We start from the raw sequence: 25,377 nt of genomic DNA on the forward strand, positions 1-25,377 counted from the left end.
CTACTCTCCCTATTGTTTTGTTTTTCTGTGTGGTGGAAATCAATGAGGGTAAACCACGAGGAGAGGAAGCCACAACAGACTGTTGAGATGCAGTCCAGGAAAGGTCAGGCCATGCATCACTATCCTCCCAATACATTCTGGGTGCTGATGCTAGGGATTACTGCCCGACTAGAGTAAGGGGAAGCGTCCAGGCATAACAAGGACAATAGGGCAGGTCGGGAATTGAGCCATCAATATACATCCAAAGGTAATCATGGCAGGTAGCAAACTGTTTTCTGATTATCAGAAAACATACATACATCAACAGTAAAATATACAGATCACCTACTAACCTTACTATTCTAGAAATCATATTGCACAGAAAAAAATGAAACAAAAACAAAATGCATACAAAGAAATGTCCATTACATACAAACGTCCCCCCCCTGCCCGCTCAAAACAAAAAAATAAATAAACAAATAAATAAATAAATAACACAAATTTAGAAAAAAAACATCGCATTTCTTTTAGATGGTGTGTTCCGTAATGTATGTGCCTTCAGAAGATGAACTGTGTGTTGAGCTTGTGGGTGTGTGTGTGTGTGTGTGAGGTAGAGCTTACAATGATGCACCAGATAGATAGAGAGAGAGAGAGAGAGAGAGAGAGAGAGAGAGAGAGAGAGAGAGAGAGAGAGAGAGAGAGAGAGAGAGAGAGAGAGAGAGAGAGAGAGAGAGAGAGAGAGAGAGAGAGAGAGAGAGAGAGAGAGAGAGAGAGAGAGAGAGAGAGAGAGAGAGAGAGAGAGAGAGAGAAAGCGAGAAAGCGAGAAAGGGGAGAGAGAGGAGCATCTGTCACGGGGCGGGCTGAAAATCATCGAATGGATTAAGGGCACTTAAATCAAACAAAAGCAAAGATAGTTTAGAACTGAAGGAATCTGAAAGGAGATTCAGACAGAAGGGGTAAAGTGACACAGACTGAGCCTCCAGTAACTGCCTCCGGTACCTGCCTTCAGTACCTGCCCCCCTGCCCCCCCAACCCCCACCGCCACCAGAGCGCTGGTCATAGTGGGCGGACCCACAGCCTCCTGTTCTTCTACATTCACCCTGTTCCTCCTCATCCGACAGACCATCGGTTCCAGTTACACTACAGCGAGATCAATTAACAAACACGATAATAAACGGTCAGCTATACAGTACGCCTTGGTACAAAAGAAACAACGGCAGCGGTCAGAGAAGCCAGGAGAGAATCAAATAATGAAGAATGAAGAACACGAGGAGGGTGAAATAACAGCATCAAATGTTAACTTCAGTGCATAATAGCCAAGAGAAAAATAGGAATTATATCAATTACCAATTTATAATAGGAAATTATCAATTATAATGGGAAATTAAAACAAGACCCAGGGTGGTGTGTTAGAGCCTACTGGGCTGATCAGACTCAATGCAGATTCATTCATGTGTCCCCAGAAACGATACAAAAAATGCAAAACGAACATTTCAAAAAATATACTTAACATAATCAGTTCTTTAATGCTAACGGTATGGCAATCCACTGTACATCAGTAGCTTAAAAACAGCTGTACCCAGTATACGGCATCCCAGTATACTGGAAACCCTCCCGTCCACAAAATGTCAGAGGTTCACATCAAAACGTACTTCAATTCTTTGCAGCAATAAAATAATACAATTTCAAACCACAATCGTTTACAGCAGTAGAGGGAGGAAGGGGGGATGGGGAGTTAAAAACTCAAAACAAACTGTACATTAAAAGCTTCAACTCTAAAAACTACCATGAGAGGTTCCATTAGCCTAGGCCTCGAAGCTGGGGGTGCATGGGCACCGACAGGGGTGTTTCTTATAGAGTTTATCTGTACATATATGCGTGTGCACGTGTGTGTGTGTGTGTGTGTGTGTGTGTGTGTGTGTGTGTTTGTGTGTGTGTGTGTGTGTGTGTGTGTTATCTGCAGCAGCCCAGAGCTCCCAGAGCGGTGTGGCTCTCCAGGCTGCTCTCTGTGTCAGAGGTCATGGTGGGGTCGCTGCTGGGGTCGGTGGACATGGAGGAGACGTCGTTGGCCGAGGAGGAAGAGGAGGCGGGCTGCGGGGAGCGGTCGATCACTGCTGCACCTGCGCTGAGAGAAACACACGGGACCCGTGATACACCTGCACCGTGGTGAACGGGCCCGGCGGGGGGGGGGGGGGGGGGGGCAAGATGGCCGCGTTTCCTTTCACCATCGTAGTAAATTCCTTCCTTCATGTTCCTTGATGATTGCTCACATATTTTTCTCATATTATCTCTATTTTTTTGATTTGGGAAAATTTTAACGATGTCATGAGAAACCAACTTTAATGTCTATTTGACTAATAACTACTTTGACTATTGCTGTAACCAATGCACTGCAGCAGGAGGTAATGTACAAACATATTTAATAGCTCAAAAAAGTAAAAAAAAAAATGTTGAAAAATACAAAATTTATTAAATTTTATGTTATTTGATTACATGGATCCCACAAGAAATAATATTCTTGCATTTTACTAACTCATTACACAATCACCCTTTAAGCCTGCTTCTTTAATTAAAATATACAAAAGTTCCCTCACACTACAGGCGTAGTGTGAGTACTACTTCTCCACATTACCTTCACTCCACAGTTCCAGTGATCACTCACCTAAAGGAGGCGGCTGACCTCGGATCACTCCATTTTTGGTCCACTCCTCCCATTCACACACTTCTTTATAAATCAGGTCTGAGAAAGGGAATGAAAAGTTAACACTGTTAACAGGGTAAAAAAGTGGACAATCTAGAAAGTCATGGAAGAACAGAAAGTAGAAAAAGTTGAAAAAAGGACACGCAAAAGTAGGAAGCTCAAAAAACAGTCTTGACAATCTTTTCTTCAACGGATGAGAGTAAAGATCACTTCGATTGCAGGGTCTTCTTTCTTCTAATTCGGGAGTGAGGTTAAGAGTCATTATCACCTGGGGATGAGTTCATCCGGCTGATACTGAAAATGATGTTTACAAACAAGCTTGACCCCCGTGCAGCAGTGTCAGTGGTACAGCCCTGTGTACGTGTGTGTGTGTGTGGGCTTAATAAGGCACTAATGTGCAGCGCTGTGGAATGGTTTACTGTAACCCATACTGTTGCTCTTGGTGGTTATAAAACACTGTGGGAACACTTCTCTGAGGGAAGCATCCGGTGCTCCATCGACTTGTGATTACTGCAGAACACAATGATTGAATTTACAGCGATCAAACGCAGGATTTTCTGTGCTATTTTGCAAAACAATTGCTCCCGTATGGGGATATAGGTGACTAATATCCCCAGCTGGTGGTGAAATAATGCATGAATGACTGAATAATTGCCGCCGAACTTCCCTCTTGGATCCCTCGGTCATGTGATAGACACACTGTCACATAGATGACACACTGGCCCAGCAGAGGAGCACCTTCAGCAGAAGACTCCTCTTACCCAGATGCACCACAGAGCCACAGGAAATCATTCCTGCCTGTGGGCATCAATCTCTACAACGCCTTCCTCAGAGAGTCAGACACCCCCTCTCTGTAACCTGACCTCAAAACACGGAATTCCACTTTTGCACCTTCTTCTTTTTGCACATTTTAACTGTACATTTTACACTTTACCATGTGTATATAGATATGTTTATATATATATATATATATTTATATATAAATATGTTTCTTAATAATTATTGTATGTTGTATGTAGATTTGGAGTTGTAACAAAAGTAATTTCCCCCTGGCATTATTTAAGTATTTCTGATTCTGATTCTGTGATCGCATATTTGGATACTTTGGCGTAGTCCCGTTCCTATTCAAAATGTTATTAATATTGCAGAGAGTCGGATACAAATGCTAAATGCCCATGCATATGTTCAGAGATGGGCAGTGTTGGCAGTACTTTATGGGGTCTGACCTTTCCACTCCTCCACGGTGTGTTCCCTCTCATCCAGCTGCTTGTCCGTGATCTTGGGAGGAGGCTGGACAAGACAAGATGGCGGGGGGGGAAGCACGATAAGCCTGATGATGATAAATCCTTAAATCACAATCGACTGAACCGAAAGGATGAGTGGCGTACTTACCGCCTCCACCTCGGCCGGGTCGTACCAAACGTTGATGTAGGGGTGCCGCAGGGCTTCGTCCACAGAGATGCGCTTGGAGGCGTCAATGACCAGCATCTTGGACAACAGATCCCTGGCCTGGCTCGCTGGGAGAGCGACAGGAGGAAACCGGTAAGGGGCTGCGCCATTAATCACCGCAATACATATTTAGTGAGATGAACGAGGTTGGTTGAGGCCAACGTCGATGGAAATTATTTCAAGCGATATTGATTTGAGAGACGTCGTTGGGGGGGTAAAGTAACGAGCCCGCCGCATTTACTTTCCGCATTGTTTTATTTAATTTGAAAATAATAACCATCAAGCGGAACTAAGCCTCGAAGGAATTCAATCTGGGAAACGAGGCATTCAAACAGTTTTCGTTACAAGGAACATATTGCACAGAGCTTTGCGGGTGTTTCAAGTGACAGTCGTCTGTGCCGTGGAGCCAAAACTGATCCAAAGAGGCTTCGGTTCATTTGAAGAATTGGATTAGAGAAAATTGTTTACTCTGTCCAACAGATATTCTCAACCTTTGAGTCACGATACGATGGGGGGGTGACTTGATACACACACAGGACTGATATATTGATATTTAATTGGTGTATTTTAATAATATATTTTGTTAAATAAGTGTGACATACATCTTAAATTCCATAGAATCCATATCTCTCGATGAGTTTCCCCATGTGCAATGTGGAATACCTGCACTTGACCAGTAATGCACTTTTGAAAGTACAGTAAGAAAGATTCCTATTTAGCTTCAGTCTGTTGCTTACTATGAATTGCATTACACATAATTAACAGGGCTGGTCCCAAAAAACAACAAAAAGGAAAAAAATAATAACGTTTTTCACAGTCGCCAATTGCTGCTGTCGTGAGAATTTTGGGACCCCATGGTCTAACCATTCTACCCCCCCCCCCCCCTACAATTTCTCCATCTACTTTGAAATACATAAAAAAATAAATAAAAAGAAACAAACTAAAAGAAACGCACCCTTCAGTTTGTTGTGTTCCGAGTCTGCGGGGAACAGCACGTCGGGGAAGAGCTTCTCGAAGCTGTAGCCGGCGTAGCGCGGCCGGTTCTCCACGTACGTCCTGACCGACTGGTTCAGCTTCATCAGGAACTCCTGTGACGGGGTCCCGAGCTGCTCGATCACTTTGTTCCACTGGTCGATGTCTGGGCGTGTGATCGTTAAGGGAATAACTCGGTAGAACACCTGACACTCCATTGTATTGACTCAGATTTAGGTTCATTGTACACTGCCAAATTTATTTATTTTTATTGTTTTTTTTAGGTGTATTTTTTATTCAGCATTAGGTTTTTCACCATTATTTTTTCTTGTTAAATCTTAAGATTCATTGAATATTTTCACAATTTTGTATCTTCTTATTCCTTTTTCTCTTTATTGTAAAAGCCACAACATTAAAACCACTGACATGTGAAGTAAATAACATTGCTGATCTCGTCCCAATGGCACCTATCAAGGGGTGGAATATATTAGGCAGCAAGTGAACAGTCAGCTCTTGAAGTTGATGTGTTGGAAGCAGGAAAAATGGGAAAGCGTAAGGATCTGAGCGACTTTGACAAGGGCCAAATTGTGAGACGACTGGGTCAGAGTATCTCCAAAACGACAGGTCTTGTGGGGTGTTCCCAGTATGCAGTGGTTAGCACCTACCAAAAGTGGTCCAAGGAAGGACCACCGGTGAACCGTCAACAGGGTTATGGGCACCCATGAGCTTATTGCACGTGGGGAGTGAAGTCTAGCCCGTCTGGTCCGATCCCACAGAAGATCTATTGTAACACAAACTGCTGAAAATGTTAATGCAGCAGACTAGGCAGAGTGCCCGTGCTGACCCCTGTCCTCTGCTGAAAAGGGACTAAATTGGGCAAGTGAGCGTCAGAACTGGACTGTGGAGCAATGGAAGAAGGTGGCCTGGTCTGATGAATCACATTTTCTTTTACATCATGTGGATTGCTGGGTGCATGTGCATTGTTTACCCAGGGAAGAGATGGAACCAGGATGCCATATAGGAAGAAGGAAAGCCGGCGGAGGCAGTGTGATGATCTGGGCAATGTTCCGCTGGGAAACCTTGGGTCCTGGCATTCATGTGAATGTTACTGCGACACGTGCCACCTACCTAAACATTGTTGCAGACCAAGTTCACCTCTTCATGGCAACGGTATTCCCTGATGGCAGTGGCCTCTTTCAGCAGGATAATGCAACCTGCCACACTGCAAAAATTGTTCAGGAATGGTTTCAGGAATATGACAGCGGGTTCAAGGTGTTGACTTGGCCTCTAAATTCCTCACATCTCAATCCCATCAAGCATCTGTGGGATGTGCTGGAAGAACAAGGCCGATCCATGGGGGCCCTACCTTGCAACTTCCAGTACTTAAAGGATCTGCTGCTAACGTCTTGGTGCCTGATACCACAAGAACAACTTCAGAGGTCTTGTGGAGTCCATGCCTACACGGGTCAGAGTGGTTTTGGCGGCATTAGGGGGAGCTACACAATATCAGGCAGGTGGTTTTAATGTTGTGGCTGATCGGTGTATAGTGCAATTTTCTTTTTTTATTATTATCACTTTATATTCTTATTGCATATTTTCTATTATATTTAATTATTTATGTATTATTACCTATTATTACCTTTTTATGCAAACTGCTGTGACACTGCAATTTTACTCCAGGGATGAGTATTCATCCATCCATCCATCTATCTATCTATCCACCCCCAGTCTCAGTTTAAGTGAAATGGCAAACGAAAACAACGAAAAAACAATTACATACCACCCACGTCAAATTCCCTTTCAGTGTGCGCCGGCCTCTTGTTTTCCACACAGGAGGCCAAAGTAGAGCAGTGACTGGGGAGGATGTAGATTGGGCAGAAATGCAGAGGTGTAGGCATGGCATGAGGGAGCTTGAGGAATGCATCGAATTGGAACTAAAAACAGGAAGTGGTGTCACTTCACACAGGAAGTGACACGACGTAAACTGGGGAAGGATACGATCAGTGCCGGGAAACAACACGCTTCCCCGGACCATCTCGGCCACTATGCAGCCCACTGACCATACATCCACTGGAGCCACGGGGGGGGAGGGGGGAGGGGGCGATGGAATCATTTGCATGCAAACACAATGAAGAGTGGGAGAAAAGAAAAACAGTAACAAAAACAAAACACAAAATGAGAAGAGTGGTGGGATGACGGGAGGTACCTTAAATGGAAGGCATGCAAAGTAACCCACAGGAGAGGAGGGGAATGTCTCTCTCGTACGAAAGAAATGGAACAGAGAAATGAAATGTAGAGGACGCAGCTCTCAAATCAGGAAGGATCCACTCGCTCTGGTTCATGACGAATGCAAGAAACCTGGCAAGCGCTGTTCTGTTGGTGCCAAGCATTGATTGCCAACTAAAAGGAAAGAACCGGCACCGAGCACAGCATTCCCACAGAATGTAAATGGAGCCAATTCTCAGACGCATTTTTTATTTTTTATTTTTTTTAAAGACATAAGGATACAGTCCCTTCCGGGGAAGAGGATTTTATGGCGAACCATTTCGGCCAGAATGCAGCCCACAGACCATATGTCCACTAGCAAAGTGGAACACAGTGAATAAAGGAAATCAGGGGTGAGGAGAGGTATGCAAAGCCACATGTTAGGAAGGGTTAGTTAAGATCAGTAGGATATGTTATCGTCACAAAAGGTTATTTTTTGTGTTGGTTTCTCATAATACATTTCGTCATGCTGTGAATCACCATGCAGCATTGGACTAAACCCACGCAGTGAGAGATTGTACCATACCTCCAATAGGCAGAGTTACACAGTGAGAAATCAAAAGTAGAATTGCAGTAAAATTTGATTACAAGGAATTCAAATTGTCATCTATTATTGCAGGTGAGTGTACCCATCGCATGTGTGGACAGAAAGGGAGACTGACCGTTGGCCTGGTAGCCCATGCCCAGGATCACCTCCGGTGCCCGGTAGTAGCGCGTGACCACGTATGGGGTCATAAGGAGGCCGGTGGCGGCGGTCCGAGCCAGACCAAAGTCCAGGATCTTCAGGGTGCAATCTGACTTCACCACAATGTTGCTGGGCTTCAGGTCCTGCATAGAAAACACACACATATGAATGGAAAGAGAGTGGTGGCCGCTCGCAAGTGGGTCTTAAAAAAATAAAAAAGGTGGAGAGCAACAGGTAGAGCTTGTTCATTGTTCCTCTTTGTAAGAAACAAATAAGGCCCGAGATGCAGACTTCCATATGTAACCTGTGTTCGTTCACTGAAGCCGTCTCTGTTTTCTGCATTAATAATAATAATCATAATCATCATAAAATTTAAGATAAATAAAATGACATAAAAATGTGTTATCCCTGCTGTATTTCCACAAGGAGATCAGCCCAGAACAGATCAGCACTGATTTGGACATTCTCAGCGTTTCAGGTTTGTCTGTGCACACACAATGGACGCCCGATTTCCCCCCTTCTTTTCGCCATTGTTATTGAACCGCTATCAATTGCTCTTAAAGCTAATAAGTTGTTTTCAGGCATTTAAAGAGGCGGAGTTGATCACAAAGTATCCTTATACGTGGATGACCATTAATCAGCTGGCCCAGGGAAAACCCCATTCTAATATCCCCTTCAAATTATCTAGTACAAGGTTGAAATACTTAGGAATTGATATTACTAGTTCTATCCATTCACTGCGTGAGAAAAAACGTACAGCTCTAACAACTAAAACTAAAAGTGAAAACTGATCTGCAGAGATGGAACATGCCTGCCTCTCTCTCTTACAGATATTTATACTTATTTCAACGTTTAACCATTTTTATACCTTAACATTTTTTTCGTCAATTTGATTCAAAGTCACTGTTTTATGTATCAAATGCACAGCATAACACAGGATCATTGTGAACAGCGAAATTCTTGTGAGAAGGCAAGCGATGACGTAGAAACCGTTGAAATTGGGTTTTTTTCTTTCAAAGACGGTATTCTAATGTTACAAAAATAAGTCGGCAAATGAGGGCAAAACTGGTAAAAAAAGGACAAGAATAGGAAAAAATACATAGATAATAAAAATAAAACAACACAAAAATAGAACATTAGCAGCAGTACCAGGGAATGTAGAAATGGGTTGTGTTATATGTATTCGGATGGTTGGAGACAGATCAAGAGTATGACTGGACAATTAGAAATATTAAATATTGTAATATAAAGTGGAGGTTTAATTAATATGTACATTAGATTGGGTAATTTACAATGAATGTACAATTGGCCCGAGCACAATATGCAATTCTACACATTATGTAGAATTGTTCATGTGTCATCAATATGATCAGTAGCTTATTATTACTGGTTGAGAAGAAGCCTGATGGCCTGGGGATAAAAACTGTAGTCCATGCCCAAATGCTCCGGTAACGTCTACCAGACGGTAGCAACTTAGTATTTTATGAATTTCTGTGCTTCCCTAAGGCACGGGGTGTGGTAGATGCCCTTGCACGGAGGGGAGATGGCAGCAGATGATGCGCTCCGCTGTCTTCTCCACCTTCCGGAGGGCCTTGTGATCAGCAGCTGAGCAGCTACCGTACCAGGCGGTAATGTCTCCTCAGGAAGTATAGGTGCTTTTGGGGAGTTTTTACGGCCAAGTCCGCTTGCTTGGACCAGGTGAGGTCATCTTTGATGAACACACGAGGAACTTGAAGCAGGAGACTCTCTCCACCTCAGCTCCGTTGATGTGAATGTGGGCGTGACCCCTTCCCTGCTGCTTCCTGAAGTCCACCTATCATCTCCTCAGTCTTGCAGACGTTGAGAGAGAGGTTGTTGTCCTGGCACCATGTTGCCTAGACGTTGCTCTCCTCTCTTTAGGCGGCCTCATCATTGTTGGAGATTATACCCAGGATGGTGGTGTTGTCTGCAACCTTGATGACAAGGTTGGAGCGGTGTGTGGCCACACAGTCATGAGTGAACAGGGCGTACAGGAGGGGACCGATTAGCCAGTCCTGAGGGGCTCCAGTGCTCAGGGTTGGTCCACCCATCCGGAAAACCTCCAAAGGACGTCCTGATCAGATGCCTGAACCAAGTCAACTGGCTCCTTTTGACGCGAAGGAGCAGCGGCTCTATTCCGAGCTCCCTCCGGATGTCCGAGCTCCTCACCCTATCTCTAAGGCTGAGCCCAGCCACCCTATGGAGATGCCCGAACCACCTCAATTGGCTCCTTTTGATGCGAAGGAGCAGCGGCTCTATTCCGAGCTCCCTCCGGATGTCCAAGCTCCTCCCCCTATCTCTAAGGCTGAGCCCAGCCACCCTACGGAGGAAACCCATTTCGGCCGCTTGTATTCGCAATCTCGTTCTTCCGGTCACTACCCAGAGCTCATGACCATAGGTGAGGGTCGGGAGGTAGATGGACTGGTAAATTGAGAGCTTTGCCTTCCGGCTCAGCTCCCTCTTCACCACAACGGTCCGGTCCAACGCCCGCATCACTGCTGACGCCGCACCGATCCACCTGTCCATCTCACACTCCATTTACCCCTCACTCGTGAACAAGATCCCGAGATACTTAAACCCCTTCACTAAGGGCAGCAACTCACTCCTGACCCGGAAGGAGCAATCCACCGTTTTCCGGCAGAGAACCATAGCCTCAGACATGGAGGTGCTGACTCTCATCCCGACCGCTTCACACTTGGCTGCAAACCGCCCCAGTGCGTGCTGGAGGTCACGGTCTGATGAAGCCAACAAAACCAGAACATCTGCAAAAAGCAGAGATGCAATTCTGAGGTTCCCAAACCAGACACTCTCCTCACCTCGGCTGCGCCTTGAGATCCTGCCCATGAATAACAGAATCGGGGACAAGGGGCAACCTTGGCGGAGTCCAACACCCAGTGAGAACGCGTTTGACTTTGTGCCGACTATACAAACACAGCTCTCACTTTGGTTGTACAAGGCCCGGATGGCTCGTACCAACGGCCTCCGTACCCCATACTCCCTCAGTACCCCCCACAAGATCCCCCGAGGGACACGGTCGAAAGACTTCTCCAGGTCCACAAAACACATGTAGACCCTGCAAGGGTAAAGAGCTGGTCCACTGTTCCACATCCAGGACGGAATCCGCATTGCTCCTCCTGAATCTGTGGTTCGACAATCGGCCGGAGCCTCCTTTCCAGCACCCTGGAGTAAACTTTCCCAGGGAGGCTGAGTAGTGTGATACCCCTATAATTAGAGCACACCCTTCGGTCCCCCTTTCTAAAAATGGGAACCACCACCCTGGTCTACAGGTACTGTACCTGACATCCACGCGAAACTGAAGAGGCGTGTCAACCAAGACAGCCCAACAATGTCCAGAGCCTTCAGCATTTTAGGGTAAATCTCATCCAACCCCGGCGCCTTGCTCACGAAAAGCTTTTTAACTGCCTCAGAGACCTCTGCCAGGCATATGGACGAGACTTCCCCGGAGTCTTCAGCCTCTTCCCCCGAGGACGTATTGGTCGGGTTCAGGAGTTCCTCAAAGTGCTCTTTCCACCGCCCGACAATTTCCCCAGTCCGGAAAGTCCTTCTCTATAGCCTCCCCGAACTCCTCACACACCCGGGTTTTTGCTTGAGTGACCGCCGAAGCCACAGCCCTTCTAGCCTGCCGGTACCTTTCTGCTGCCTGTCTGAGACCCCAGGGCCAGCCAAGCCCGAAAGGCCTCCTTCTTCAGCTTGACGGCTTCCTTCACCGCTTGTGTCCACCAACGGGTCATTGGGTCGCCGCCACGTCAGGCACCCACTGACTTCCGACCACAGCTCCTAGCAGCCGCCTCTGTAATGGAGATTTTGAACATGACCCACTCGGATTCAATGTCCCCAACCTCCCCCGGGAATGCGCAAAAAATTCTTCCGGAGGTGGGAGTAAAAGACCTCGCAGACAGGGACATCCACCAGGCGTTCCCAGTTCACCCTCACTACACGTTTGGGTTTACCAGGTCTGTCTGGCAGCCTCCCCCGCCATCTGATCCAACTCACCACCAGGTGGTGATCACTTGACAGCTCTGTCCAAGTGTCCAAGACATACGGCTGCAGATCTGATGACACGTCTACAAAGTCAATCATCGATCTTTGGCCTAAGGTGGTCTGGTACCACGTACACTTATGAGCCACCCTATGCACGAACATGGTGTTCGTTATGGCCTCCCGATCACCCCCTTCCAGGTCTCTCCATCGTTGCCCACGTGAGTGTTGAAGTCTCCGAATAGAACCATAGAGTCCTTAGGCGGAGCCCCTTCCAGGACGCCACTCAGAGACTCCAAGAAGGCTGAATACTCTGAACTGGTGTTCGGTGCATAAGCATACACAACAGTCAAAGCTTTCCCCTTAACAACTTGTAGTCGCATAGAGGCGACCCTCTTGTTCACTGGGGAGAACTCCAACACAGCGGCACTCATCCGGGGGCTTGGGATTATCCCCAGACCCGCCCGGCGCCTCTCACCCTGGGCAACTCCGGAAAAGGAGAGTCCAGCCCCTCTCCAGGAGTTTGGTTCCAGAGCAAGTGCTGTGCGTAGAGGTGAGCCTAACTATATCTAGTTGGTACCGCTCCACCTCCCGCACCAGCTCCGGCTCCTTCCCCGCCAGAGAGGTGACATTCCACGTCCCTAGAACTAGTCTGCGATGCCGAGGTTTAGCAGACCCAGGCCCCTGCCTTTGCCCGCCACCCGGCTGGCATTGCATCCGACCCCGCTCAGGGTTGGTGCAGAATTTAAATGCATTCCTAATTGTAATGGAGTGGTTTACATTTTGTTCTGTGCATCACAAAAACATATTGGAGGCTGGAGTTTTTTTGTCTTATTTTTCCCCTCGGTCGGGAGCCAAGGGACAGGCGCCCAAAAGAGCTCCTTTGATTGGCCAAAAGGGTTCTCCGATCTTTGAACAGTGCCCGCCCCTGGTTCTAAATGTGAACAAATCATCTTTGCTACACATTTCACCGAGATATGTGGTGCAAAAGTGGGAGCGTACGGAACTCGTGATTTGTGAGCTTGTGATTTGTGAGCAAACAACATTTGAGACTTGTAGCGGCAGATTCAGGCAGTTGTTGTTATTGTGCTCGACAAATATCCTTGAAATAATATATATATTTGTGAGAAAACATTCTCCAGGTGTGCAACTGTTTCATATGAGTGTGTGAATGTGTTTTGCACCATATCCACTGCAGTGACTGTAGCAAAAAATGTGAGCATGATTTGTGATTTGTAGAAAAGGATTTGTGCACCTGCAATGAAGCATTTGACAAGGTGTAACTGTGTAAACTGGGGTTTGTGGGAGAGAAAGAAATTTTGCAAGTTTCAAAATTCCTAAAACATATGTCACTATTTTCTACAACCTTAAATTCCACTGCCACAGGTGCAGAGTTGTTTTGATATAATAATACATAACACAATAATACATAATACAATAATACAGAATTTTCAATCATATTACTGAACAGCTAACAGGCATAAAATTGCACCCTGTCTGGATCTCGGATCCAGATAATAATTGGATTCAACTAGAAACTCATTCTCGTCGTCCCTAAAAGCCGGGGTGTTTAGCAGCCTTCCATTTAAACCACAGCACTCCTCTAAACCCATAGTTATTACCACTTTGAAAATCTGGCAACAAATTAGGCAACAATTCAGCTGGGCTTCTCTGCCCCTAGCTGCATCCATTTGAAAAGACCAATTCTTTCAACCAGCCAAGATTGATTGAAGATTGAATCAAGATTGAATTCAAGAGGTGCAGACCTGCCTGGGTGACCTTAACGTGAACGGCCTGTTTACTGGCTTTGCACAACTATGCCCCACATTCAACCTTCAGCCATCTGATCTGTTTAGGTATTTCCAAATTCATAACTTTGTCAAATCCAATACCTTAGCATTGCTGCAGGCTTTGGGCATTGACTATCTACTTGCCGTTACTGTCTTGTCAGTGCCTCCCACTGCTTAAGATCAAGATTAGGGCAGGGTATTGGTACTCGATAGCTTTAAGGTAGTGATTGAAATAACCCAGTACCAAGAAGTATCTAAACGTCTCAAGTCAAGCAATTCCTGCACTCAATCTTTTTTGTACCCAGATCCAGAAAATAATGACTATTTACTACTATTACTACTATTTATTTGCAGCCAATCACTGCAAGCATTTTTTGATGAGGCGACGTGTGATTGGCTGACGACCGCAGCAGAAGCTACAACAGTCTGCTAAAGGATATGTTCACGATTTTTCAAGTCCGTCTTAAAACAACATGTATGAACAGTGAGGTTTTCCTCGCTGCAATCATTTCTCCTGTACTGTCTATTTGTTTAAAATGACACTGGCCAAATACTTAATTGTACAATTATTGAATAAATAATTCAATCATTTGCTAAATAACACTTTCAAAAATTTTTTTTTTGTAAAAATCATTTGCATAGGGAGGAGTGGTGGCATTTTACGCAACTGAATGCTTGCATTTACATGATATGGTATACAGACATGGTATAGTAGGAAAAAAAGGTATTGAATGAAGCACTCTATTGGTAAAGGTATCACTTTATATGGTATCGTAATTTTTTTAAACAATTCCCAGCCGAAATCATGATAGGTTGGGAGACTGAACTGGGTCCCACTTTGTCAAAGAAATGGTGGGACGATGTATTAGGTGCAATAAATTCATTCTCCTCTTGCATGAGGCTTAGCCTCATTTCAGTTCAAAGTACTTCATACAATCCTTATTTACAAAGCTAGATTATCAAAGATTTATACAAAGTTTTCTGATATTTGTGACAGATGCGCTCAGGCACCAGCAGACTTAACTCATATGCCCGAGCTCGGTAGAACACTGGAGGACCTTTTTGATCTTATATTGGAGACATTGGAACCAACTGCGGACCCATCCCTATCTTAGCTATCCCTGAGAAAAGTGTTAGAATGACTGCTCAACAAACGAATGTAATCTCCTTTGCCTCTTTAATTAGCCGTTGTCTAATTTTCCTCTTATGGAAAAATCGTTCACCCCCCCTCACAGCTGAGCCATCCATGGCTCAGCTGAAAAAATGTATAAACACTGGCAGCCTCTCATCACTCACTTCAAAACAACGCGATCTATCCCATTAGACTAGAGTGTTGGAAATTTGATTGGATGTATTTTAATTGTTGTCAGGTGTGCAGATGCAACAATGTACGGGTACATGCATCTTGGACTTGTCTTGACATCGTGGGGTGCAGGCAGCTGTTTAAGGTTCGGTTCACATGTTGACTATGAGTAATACCAGTTGGTAATTTTTAAGCAGCACTATGTAACTTTTGGGATTTGGCGCCCCTAGTTTTTGAGTGCAATTGCACTTTTACGCCACTGTTGTAAAACTCGGCTCAGTGCCCAAAAATAATTTATTTTACCGGACAAATTTGAGCCATATCAGTCAAGTTTCAATAACAGTCTATGTTACAAACGCAGATATAAAGTACACCTAGGTTACAGCACCACTTGAACGGACCTCACCGCTTCAGCGAGCACTTCTGCTTACGTTCACACTGCAGCCAAAGTGTCCCAAATCCGATTATTTTACTCATATGTTGCTCAGATCAGTTTTTAGTTTTTTTTCATGCTGGTGTCACGACAACACTTTCATATGTGTTGCTAAATCGAACACAGGTCTGATTCTTTACAATGCAAACTTAGTCTGAACAGTCAAATCGGAATGTGACTTTTACGTCACTCTAGAGCAGGGCTTCCCAAACTTTTTATTACCACGGACCTGATCGCAGCACACAAAATGTTCACGGACCGGGGACATAAAAAAATAACTACCACTGTATTTTGAGAATAAACTCTGAATTCCATCAGCGACTTCGGGCCCGGCGAGCAGAGCGAGGCGCACCTGCGCATACGGGTCAGTTCAGGACTGTGACCTGTTCACACTGGAATCTCATATTGGCCAAAAAAAATAAAAAATAATAATGTGAACAACCAAACAAAAATAAATAAATAAATACAATTAATTGGATCTGAGCAATAAACCGAATTGAGCACAAAGGCTCACAGCGTGAACGTAGCATCAGGAAAGAGCAGACAGCAGACCCCTGCTACAGGTGTAGGTACCATATGTGCTCGGCCCAACAGATTGGCTCACACGCATGAGTCAAGAGGGTGAAACAAACCGTTGCACAATGAAAGCGAGGGCCGGCACAGTGCGGGTACCAGGCGCACCATTGACTGGTCCCACCCGCGCCGTCGGGGAGGTGGAGCGTCTGTGTTTTGTACAAACATTATTGCGGGCAAAAAACAAACAAAAAAAAACAAAAACGGACACAACATCAAGGAACGCCACTACAATGACATAGTGGCATAAAGAATGACGCTCTAAACCCGCTGTTTCGTACCTAAACACCAAAGTTCTATAGTGCAAGAACAGGCACTCGAGGGGTTTGGTGGGAATGAAAGTCAGTGTACCATCAAAATGATTTTGAAGCTGTTATTATAAGGTAAAAAGGTTACATAGTGTTGCTTTAAGCTAACTATTTTGTATTAATTTCATTTATCCAATTATTATTACTATTATTTATTTTACTGAGTTGTCATTATGATGTTTTTATGGGCAGTGAGGGGATTCGAAAAACGAATGGACCGAGATGAGTTTTAGAATTAAGACGCTTTGTGACGTCATCATACTATGTACTATAAATGTGCAGGTTGTAGTTCTGAATGTTCATTCGCACAGTGTGTGGTGTAGACTCCATCGCTCTGTAGTGGTTAGAGATTACAAACTAGGGGTGTGTGTGTTTATGTACCTGCTTACCTAGTTGATGTCTGCTGGGATGTTCGATTGATATTTTATCTCTTTGGTCTTTTTGCAAATTAAGACATTGTATTCCAATATAACCCTGTGTTCCCCAAGCGCCGCGTTTCATCTCGTTGTTTACGTGCACCGTAACGAGTCCACCCGAGTGTGCGAATGAGTGATGCGTTCATGTACCAGGAACACGTCGGAAAAATAGAACCTGTGAAATTGTAATTAGCCACAGAAATATGCCAACGCTTTTTGTATTTTGTCATAGAAAGTTAACCTATCGAAAAATTAATCCAAGGAAAGAATTCACCGCTAAAATCACTTCAAACATGTGACACTAACAGCCAATCGTACAGAGCAGAGAAACAACCAACCAACAACCATGTGACACAATCATACAGCAGGATTGCCGGTGGTTCCTCCGCTCTCTCACTGGCCTTGAACGGTCTTCCCAAAACGCAAATTTGAACTCGAACTCGCACTCCTCCCAACTCGAGCCAGGTGCGGCCCCTGTCTCCACAAAAGGAGAGCGATTAAAGAAAGAATCCGCGGTAGGAGAGAATCGCTCGGTCCAAACGTCCATATAATCACAGACCGCAGATTCGGGAACCTCGGAACCTCCAAAAACTGTAATACTTACCTAACATAAGTAAATTGGACCTTGTGTATTGCTGCCTGGAGCTATATTTTCACACACACCTTTCACTCCATTATATTGTTGTGGCACGGTGGCGCAGTGCATTGCACTGCTGCCTCACAGCAAGAAGGTCCTGGGTTCGATTAAAGATTGTTGTTCTTCTTTTATTATAATATACAAAATGTACTTTTAAATCAGGTGGCCTGCAAATTAAACATCCTTGCAGTTGAGATCCCAACCATCACCCGCTGGTGTACGTATGCCAGTAAGCCACGGCCTCGGCCAGTAAACTGACAGAGATTTACAGTCTGGTGTCAGGTGCCAACGCAGATTTACCAGCATTCCACTCAGAGCCAAGCCCCTGGCAAACGGCACCGTAAACATGGATCAGCAAACGCCACTTACCCTGTGAATGATGCCGGCAGCGTGGAGATGCTTGATGCCGCACAGCATCTGATAGAGCAGGTAGGAGAGCCGCTCATGGTCCAGCTCCATCTGAATGACTTGGCACAGGTTGGCATCCATCAGCTCCATCACCAAGTAGCTGTCAGGACAGGAAACGGGTCACGATGAGCATGGATTCATACACGGAACACACACACACACACACACACACACACACACACACACACACACACACACACACACACACACACACACACACACACACACACACACACACACACACACACACACACACACACACACCAGGGTATTTAATCTGAGCATATACAGGGTTTGTGGACACACCCTCACAACACACATACACAAAAACCATCCAGTTACTCACACATCTTGGAATTCTTCTAATGATTTTTGTGGAGTAAATACGTTTAATAGACCAATGATCTGTGGAGATAAAACAACACGTGTCAGAATGACAGGGTCATATTATAAAAACATTATGAATTGTCACTCATACTCATTGAAAAGGCCATTTTGAAGGTTCACATTTTCAAAACCTCAAAATATTATTTAAACATTTGTATTCAACTTGCATTTTTGTGATTGACACATTTCATTAGGACAAGCTCTCTGTAGGCCCTCTTGGCGTGGGTCTGATTCTGGAAAGGCCGACTCAGCTTCTTGATGGCCACATTTCTTTCAAGGTTTTGGTCGTAGGCAGAGCTGCGGAGCAAAGGGGAAAGCTGGGGGTTGGTACCGGAAGATTTCTACAGACAAAAAACAAAATTCTGAGGGGCGTTGGTATCTGACTTTTCTGCCACATGAACATGTAGGATGTAGCTCAGGGAGATAAAATGATGTTCAGTCATCCTCTATGAACTTATAAGCCAAATAGCCTGAATAGAGTCAGATCAGTACTCGTTTGTTATGTAACAGCTCCGTCCCGAGTTCAGCTGTTTTCCTTGCAGGTCATAGGTGAATATTGATCGGGGTTAAATGGCTCACCAGACGATCCCCTGCGCTCCTGATCCGATGGGTCTTAGATTCTGGTACCGCTTCAGAACTGTGAATGTAGAATCCCCAACATCCAAGCTGTAGAACTCTCTTTCTCTCTTGTTTTTGTTCATGGTGAAATCTTCTATTACTGCTTTCTGTGCATCCAAAAATATCCTCTGTGGGAGGAGAGACAGAATATGTGGACACGATGAGATGTGAATAAGGCGATATGCATATACTTGCACCCTCCCCAGCTCCAGTGAGGGGTGAATTGGTCCTACTATTCGGAAAGACAACATTTGGCCAATCAACATTCTCCAAAGTAGTCAATGTGATTGGAAAAATTGAACTTCTACTTCTAACATCAGAGTCTGAGAGCTTCTGAGATTTTAAATCAAACTTAAAGGTCTGGCTAAAGTCAACACAATCATGGTGCCACTAAAGGTGTGGCTATTTATTTATTTTTTTAATCTAGAAAGTTGTTTTTTTTACACTGGTGGGATTTATTTATGTATATTATATTGTATTTTGCACTTAATTGTGATTGTGTGTCTGGTTTGCACTCTTGGTGCAATGGAATGTAGTTAATCCGTGATCCGTACGGATCGCCCCCACAGTTCGGCTCGCACGTGAACCGCGGATTAAGTGCAAATTTAACCATCGCAGTGAAATAAAGTTTTACTGCTGCTGTTACTGTGTAAAATCTGGATGTAGAGTTGCAGTGAGAAGAAGATAAAGACAGATGCTGCTGTGTTTTACTCTAAAGCGCAATGACTGATTGCGCTGTGTTGCTGCTACTTTACGACATGATGGGAATGAGGTGTGGATGCAGCCAATGACCCCGCTATGCCTCAGCTTATCCGCCATATTGGAGCGGTCAAGATTCGCTCATGAACAAATAGAATGTGTATTGAGAGATGCAGACTGTAATTTGCTTAATTCTGAACAGATGTTCATGAGATTTACTTTGTTATAAACGGGAGAAATTGAACATGATACTTATTTGAATTAAAGTCAGTAACCGGGGGCCGATCTAATGATATTTTTTTCATTCATTACCATGTTTAAAGGATTAAGATATAATGCGTGCCTCATATTGCTTTAAACTTTAATTTAACAATTGAGTATTGAATATTTATTGTAAACATTGGACATCTTGAATGTTCTTTTCATTTAAGACCATGGGCAAACGTTCCTTGATTTAAGTGTTTTACAGAAACCTCTTAAATCTGTCTTGAGAATAAATGAAAAGCAAAGGTACATTGGATTTAAAATTGAGGGTTGTTCCTTTAAAAATGAAGGAGCCGATAAATAGATAGTATAATAAATAGAAGTCGTGAAGGGTGCTCCAGAAAGCACCACTTTGCAGACTTTGATCTGGAGAAACAGCTTCACAGCGGGAAGACGCTGTAGAGTCCCACACTTAAGATCGGCACAGCAATTCCTTAATCACACCGACTCAGCACCAGGGCTCGAACAGAAGATATGATACCATCGGCGCTCGCAGCAGAACAGAAGGCCACGGGGCGAGCAGCGGTCGGATGGGGAAGGGGGGTCCTACTTAATCATTTGAAATGCGACTCGCAGAATGTCTCTGTCACACTGGAAACCAAGCCTGGACGGCGATGGTGGATGCCTGAGCACTGGTGAGCTTGGACTGCGGCCCAGGTCTTCCGCAGAGAGGCCAGCACTAACTGGGTCAAGCGGCTTGCAAAAAAAAAAAAAAAGGTGGATTGGATCGACAGCTGATGCATCCGAGGGTCAGATGTCAAGTTAAGAGACAACCGAAAACCAACAGAAACCAACCAACCAACCCTGGGAAATATAATTGTCTTCGCCCTGTGCTTTGAGGAGCTGTCAGTGCGTATAGAAGAAGAAACACACCCCGCAGTCACTCTTCAAGCCGCCAGACACACAGTCCATATGAAGGAGGTAATTACCGAAGCGTAAAAAAAAAATAGTCAACTCTTACTCTGGCGTCACAGAAACATACATAACATCCATCTCACTCCAGACATCGAAGAGACACGGTTTCTTTTTTTATAGATCTGACAGCGAGGACGATTACGGTGACCAGAATTACAATGGCTCTGTCGCACAACGCAGTTAGCGCACAAGTTCTGCTGCAACCGTCTCTAGTACTGGAGCTGTCCTGACATGTGCGACTTGGTTAAACGACCATCTCAACTTGCACATATTTCGAGAGCTTATTATTTAATGACGGAAATATCAACGTAACAAGAGAGATTCTCTCAATTGGCCCAGGTAACATCCATCTCCCTCGTGAGAGAGAGATGAGAACTGTTTAGCTGAAATCTGTTTAGATGACATCTACCAGCGGTGACGATTGTGTTGACCCCAGTTACAGCGGGTCTCAATTATTAATGCAGTTACTGTCTTGCACAGTTTCGTAGTCCAGCTACAGAACGAGAGCTTGTTAATGTGGGAAATCGCAATTCAACAAATTCAAAGCACAAAATTCCCTCAGTTGATTTAAAGCGTGTGTCTCCAGTACAACCATGTGGAAACTGCAGCAGTGGCTTTGCCAATGCAGCAACTGGGGAGCTGCAGGTGAATGTCTGGGTCTAGTAAGCGGATTCAAGGGGAGGTGGACAAAAGCCATTCTCTCGAAAATCTAAAATTATTATTATTGGTCTAATATTAAGCAAGAGCAGAAACACAGTGGGAGCAGCTCTCCCGCTGTGCAGTGACCTACAACCATCCAGCTGTGGCCTAAAGCTTTAAAGTCCCTGCAAAGTAAGAAATGAATGTGGTTTTAACCACCCAGACAAATTTGATTGATGAGGGAACATCCAGCTTCAGCCTGGAGCTTTATGACTGACTTTACAATGGATAAAGCAATTCACATGAAAAGTATAAATAAATGCATAAATAACTAAATAAACACGCATGTTATATAACTCAGGACTATTGACAGCCTGACAACCAATTGATAGATCAGATCTTGAGAACCGGATTCAATCATTTAATTCCATCTCTGGTATGAAACAATGGCACTTTGCTTTCATTCTAAAACCAATCACACTCATCGATGCCACCGCATTCCAGCGGAGGCAGCCCCTTTTTTCGCAGAGAACGGCAGATTAACGACACGGTCGCTTCCATTTCATTTGTGTTGTTTTAGAAAGGACGCGAATGTAAAATCCAGAAATTAAATCCGATTTCTCGTCTGACCGATTGGCCAGAAATGAGTGTCGCTGACCGATATCGATCCGCGTATTTCTATCGGGTGTTGATGCCTTAACCTTGGCCACACGACCCTTGCCGGTGGCGGGGGTGTGTTGCAGGTAAATGGCTGTGAAATGACTGTTTAAAGAAAATTAATAATAATACTACTAATAATAATAATGATAATGATAATACACAGCAAAACAATTGAATCCTCCGTTTGAACAGCCTAGTTGTTAGGAAGGTGTTGGTGTTCATAACAATTACAGCCATAACACAGTGATCACTAAAATAATACACGTGTTCTTATAATGATTGATTTCATTTCTACGTTGAGTTTGTATTGACGTCTTTTTTATTTAACGTTAAAGTTTCTAAGGAGCCAGTTTTTTATATATTTTTAGTATTACATTTTCCTTTTTTTGTATTTTTTAAGGTTTATTGCAAATCTCCAGCTTTTTTATTTTCTGTTTTTATTACTTTAGTATTACTGTCTATTGTTAGGATTTGTGCTGTAACACCGTAATTAATATCGAATATTCATCCATCTCATATATCCATTTAATAATCACGGAACGCGGCCAATCATTACGTAAGGCCATTATTCACTTGTGCCATTGTTATTCATAACAATGTGAAGACGCATAGTGTCCCGTCACAGCATATGAATCCACGTTTTACATCTTATATGTTTTTAACCCCGGCGTATAACACTCAGGACAACAAACATGCACATCCGACCCTCCCCCACGACCAAACAATGCAGCGTCCGAGAGAAAGACGCGGATCCCGGGCTTTACCTGGCCGGTCTGACGTAAGCACGGGTTCCTCCGAAGCGCCTGAAATAAAGATCCTTTCTGCGGCGACGGAACGAATGTCGGGTTGAAATTTATTTAGTCCGTTGTTCGTGTTGAAAACATGACCTCACCAGCTCCACTAGACTAGCGACAGGCCGCACGCATAGCCCGCGGTGCGCATGCGCGGCCGGGCCACGTCACACCCAGTCCACAGCGACACACCCACCATCTTCCTTTCCGTCCGTCCGTCCATCTATCCATCTATCTATCTATCTATCTATCTATCTATCCATCTATCTATCCATCTATCTATCCATCTATCTATCTATCTATCTATCTATCTATCTATCTATCTATCTATCTATCTATCTATCTATCTATCTATCTATCCATCTATCTATCCATCTATCTATCCATCTATCTATCCATCTATCTATCTATCTATCTATCTATCTATCTATCTATCCATCTATCCATCTATCTATCTATCTATCTATCTATCTATCTATCTATCTATCTATCTATCTATCTATCTATCTATCCATCTATCTATCTATCTATCTATCTATCTATCTATCTATCTATCTATCTATCTATCCCTCTCTCTCTCTCTCTCTATCTTTACAATTTAATTACATTTCACTGCATATATGTATGAAAGTATGTATATGTAGGTGACGAATAAAAATCTTGAATCTTGAATCTTGAACCTATCTATCCATCTATCTATCTATCTATCTATCTATCTATCCATCTATCAGTTGTAAAAATAATCTTCACAGGTTTGTGTTACCTCATTAAACATTTTTTCCTAAATAAAATACATATCTTCTTGGCACGCTCCATACTCTGCTGTTGTATTGGGGGTCAAGCACCACACACAGAAACACAACGCATACACCCAACGGTAGACTGATTTGATTTTAACTCCATGAGAGTCCACGGACCAATATAGTCCAAGCAACTGAAAAGTGAAACGACTTCTTAATAAAAAGAAGAACACAATTTAATCATTTGAGGTTCATGGTTCAGCAAAACATCAAATAAATAGTTGAAGTGCGACCACAGCGTCGTGGGTATAAGAGAGGACACAGAGAGCTGAACAGTAGTGGAAGATGTACTGCACTCAGAGCTCACAAAAATACTCTGGTAAAAGTATATATATATATATATATTATATTCTGTCGTATTTAAATTTCTATTAATGCGTGTTTACCTGTTTGGCTTAACGCGTGTGTTGTTCAAGATGCCTGAAGAAATGCGCCAAGAGGAAGAGGCTGAGACCTTTGCCTTTCAGGCAGAGATTGCTCAGCTGATGTCCCTGATCAACACCTTCTATTCCAACAAGGAGATCTTCCTTAGGGAGTTGATCGCAAATGCCTCTGATGCTTTGGACAAAATCCGCTACGAAAGTCAGACTGTTTAAATACGACAGAAAAAAAAAAATATATATATATATCATCGTTTTTTACTTGGTTATTGACATAAATTGTGCCATGTAATATTTAAGTGTTAAATCTAAAAGCAATTCAAATGTGATGTCAATATGTCCGAATCAGTGCGTATCAGTGAACGCTTTCTAGCCTGAACATATATTCAAGCAGCAACCCAGGGACAAAGCATGCACAGAATTACACAGAATTCAGTTTATCGTGGAGTGGAGGGAGCAAATCTCAGGAGCATAACAAGATGCAGCGGCTCTGCAGGAAGCCATACCTCCCTGTAGCCCCCCACCCAGAGTCCATCCATCACGAGGCTGCAAAGGCATGAGAATGACCGAGGACACCACCGCACAACAACGGCCCTCCTCCCGGCGCCGAGTACCCCCCGAGTGACCACCATTCGAGGCGGAAAATTGTAATTTATTCTCCCTCTCTGCAGGCCTCCGGAGAGACCGGAGACCAGACACACGGTCCGGGGGTTGTGGGGGTGGGTGGGTGGGGGCGACAGCGAACCGGACTGGGGAACCGGACAGGTCGAGGCCACCTCCGCCGCCGCGGCAGGCAGCAACAGCAGCTTCTTACCCCTTGTTCCAAGAGAGCCCGGAGCGTAATGATCATTCTGGGGTAGCAGCGGCCGGGCCACGGGCTGCGGCGGTTCCAGTGTTTCTCTCCCCTCAGTCGCCGGGTTCTCTGCGGCGCGCCTCCGTCCGCAGGTAACGACAGCACCCCGCCTTGGGCGTCAGGCGGATTAGGTAAATCAGCGGCGGGTCGGAGATCCTACACACCAGCGGCTATTCGAGGCTTGTCACTGGTCAAAATGCGACTTTAATCCACTTACGTATTTAAAGCCGAGCTGCTAAGAATAGTGGCAATTACAGAAAAGTTTCACGTATTTGGCCGCTGCGATGACGCCGATCGGGGAATGTGAATGGAGCGCGCCGCACCCACCGATCGACCGATCGACCAATCGATCGTGAGTTACCTGGAGGGAAGCGGGCGGTAGCGGGTCATCAATGATGACCAGGATTCCTTCGGAGCGGCGTTGGCAGCCCTGAA

At 44.4% G+C, this 25,377-nt stretch overlaps 1 protein-coding gene across 3 annotated transcripts; it reads right to left on the reverse strand.

Annotated features, from left to right (window-relative positions):
* Positions 1 to 1,036: 1,036 nt before the first annotated feature.
* On the reverse strand, positions 1,037 to 23,019 carry mapk8a (mitogen-activated protein kinase 8a). Of its 3 annotated transcripts, none has more exons than XM_080017173.1 (12): positions 22,883 to 23,019; positions 18,903 to 19,069; positions 18,491 to 18,620; positions 18,283 to 18,341; positions 17,898 to 18,036; positions 8,029 to 8,194; positions 7,100 to 7,171; positions 5,085 to 5,267; positions 4,073 to 4,197; positions 3,907 to 3,970; positions 2,642 to 2,719; positions 1,037 to 2,099 (listed from the first exon to the last, which is right to left on the reverse strand). In XM_080017173.1, exons 2-12 carry the CDS (start codon positions 19,022 to 19,024, stop codon positions 1,933 to 1,935), a joined length of 1,305 nt encoding a protein of 434 aa, XP_079873299.1. In that variant the 5' UTR covers positions 19,025 to 19,069; positions 22,883 to 23,019; the 3' UTR covers positions 1,037 to 1,932. The 3 variants fall into 3 exon arrangements, with proteins under 3 accessions (XP_079873299.1, XP_079873300.1, XP_079873301.1); XM_080017174.1 differs by lacking the exon at positions 7,100 to 7,171 and adding an exon at positions 7,610 to 7,681; XM_080017175.1 differs by having other exon boundaries at positions 1,961 to 2,104.
* Between the last annotated feature and the right edge of the window lie 2,358 nt (positions 23,020 to 25,377).

The sequence above is a fragment of the Zeus faber genome (assembly GCF_960531495.2).
Source record: "Zeus faber genome assembly, chromosome: 16".
Taxonomy (NCBI): Eukaryota; Metazoa; Chordata; class Actinopteri; order Zeiformes; family Zeidae; genus Zeus; species Zeus faber.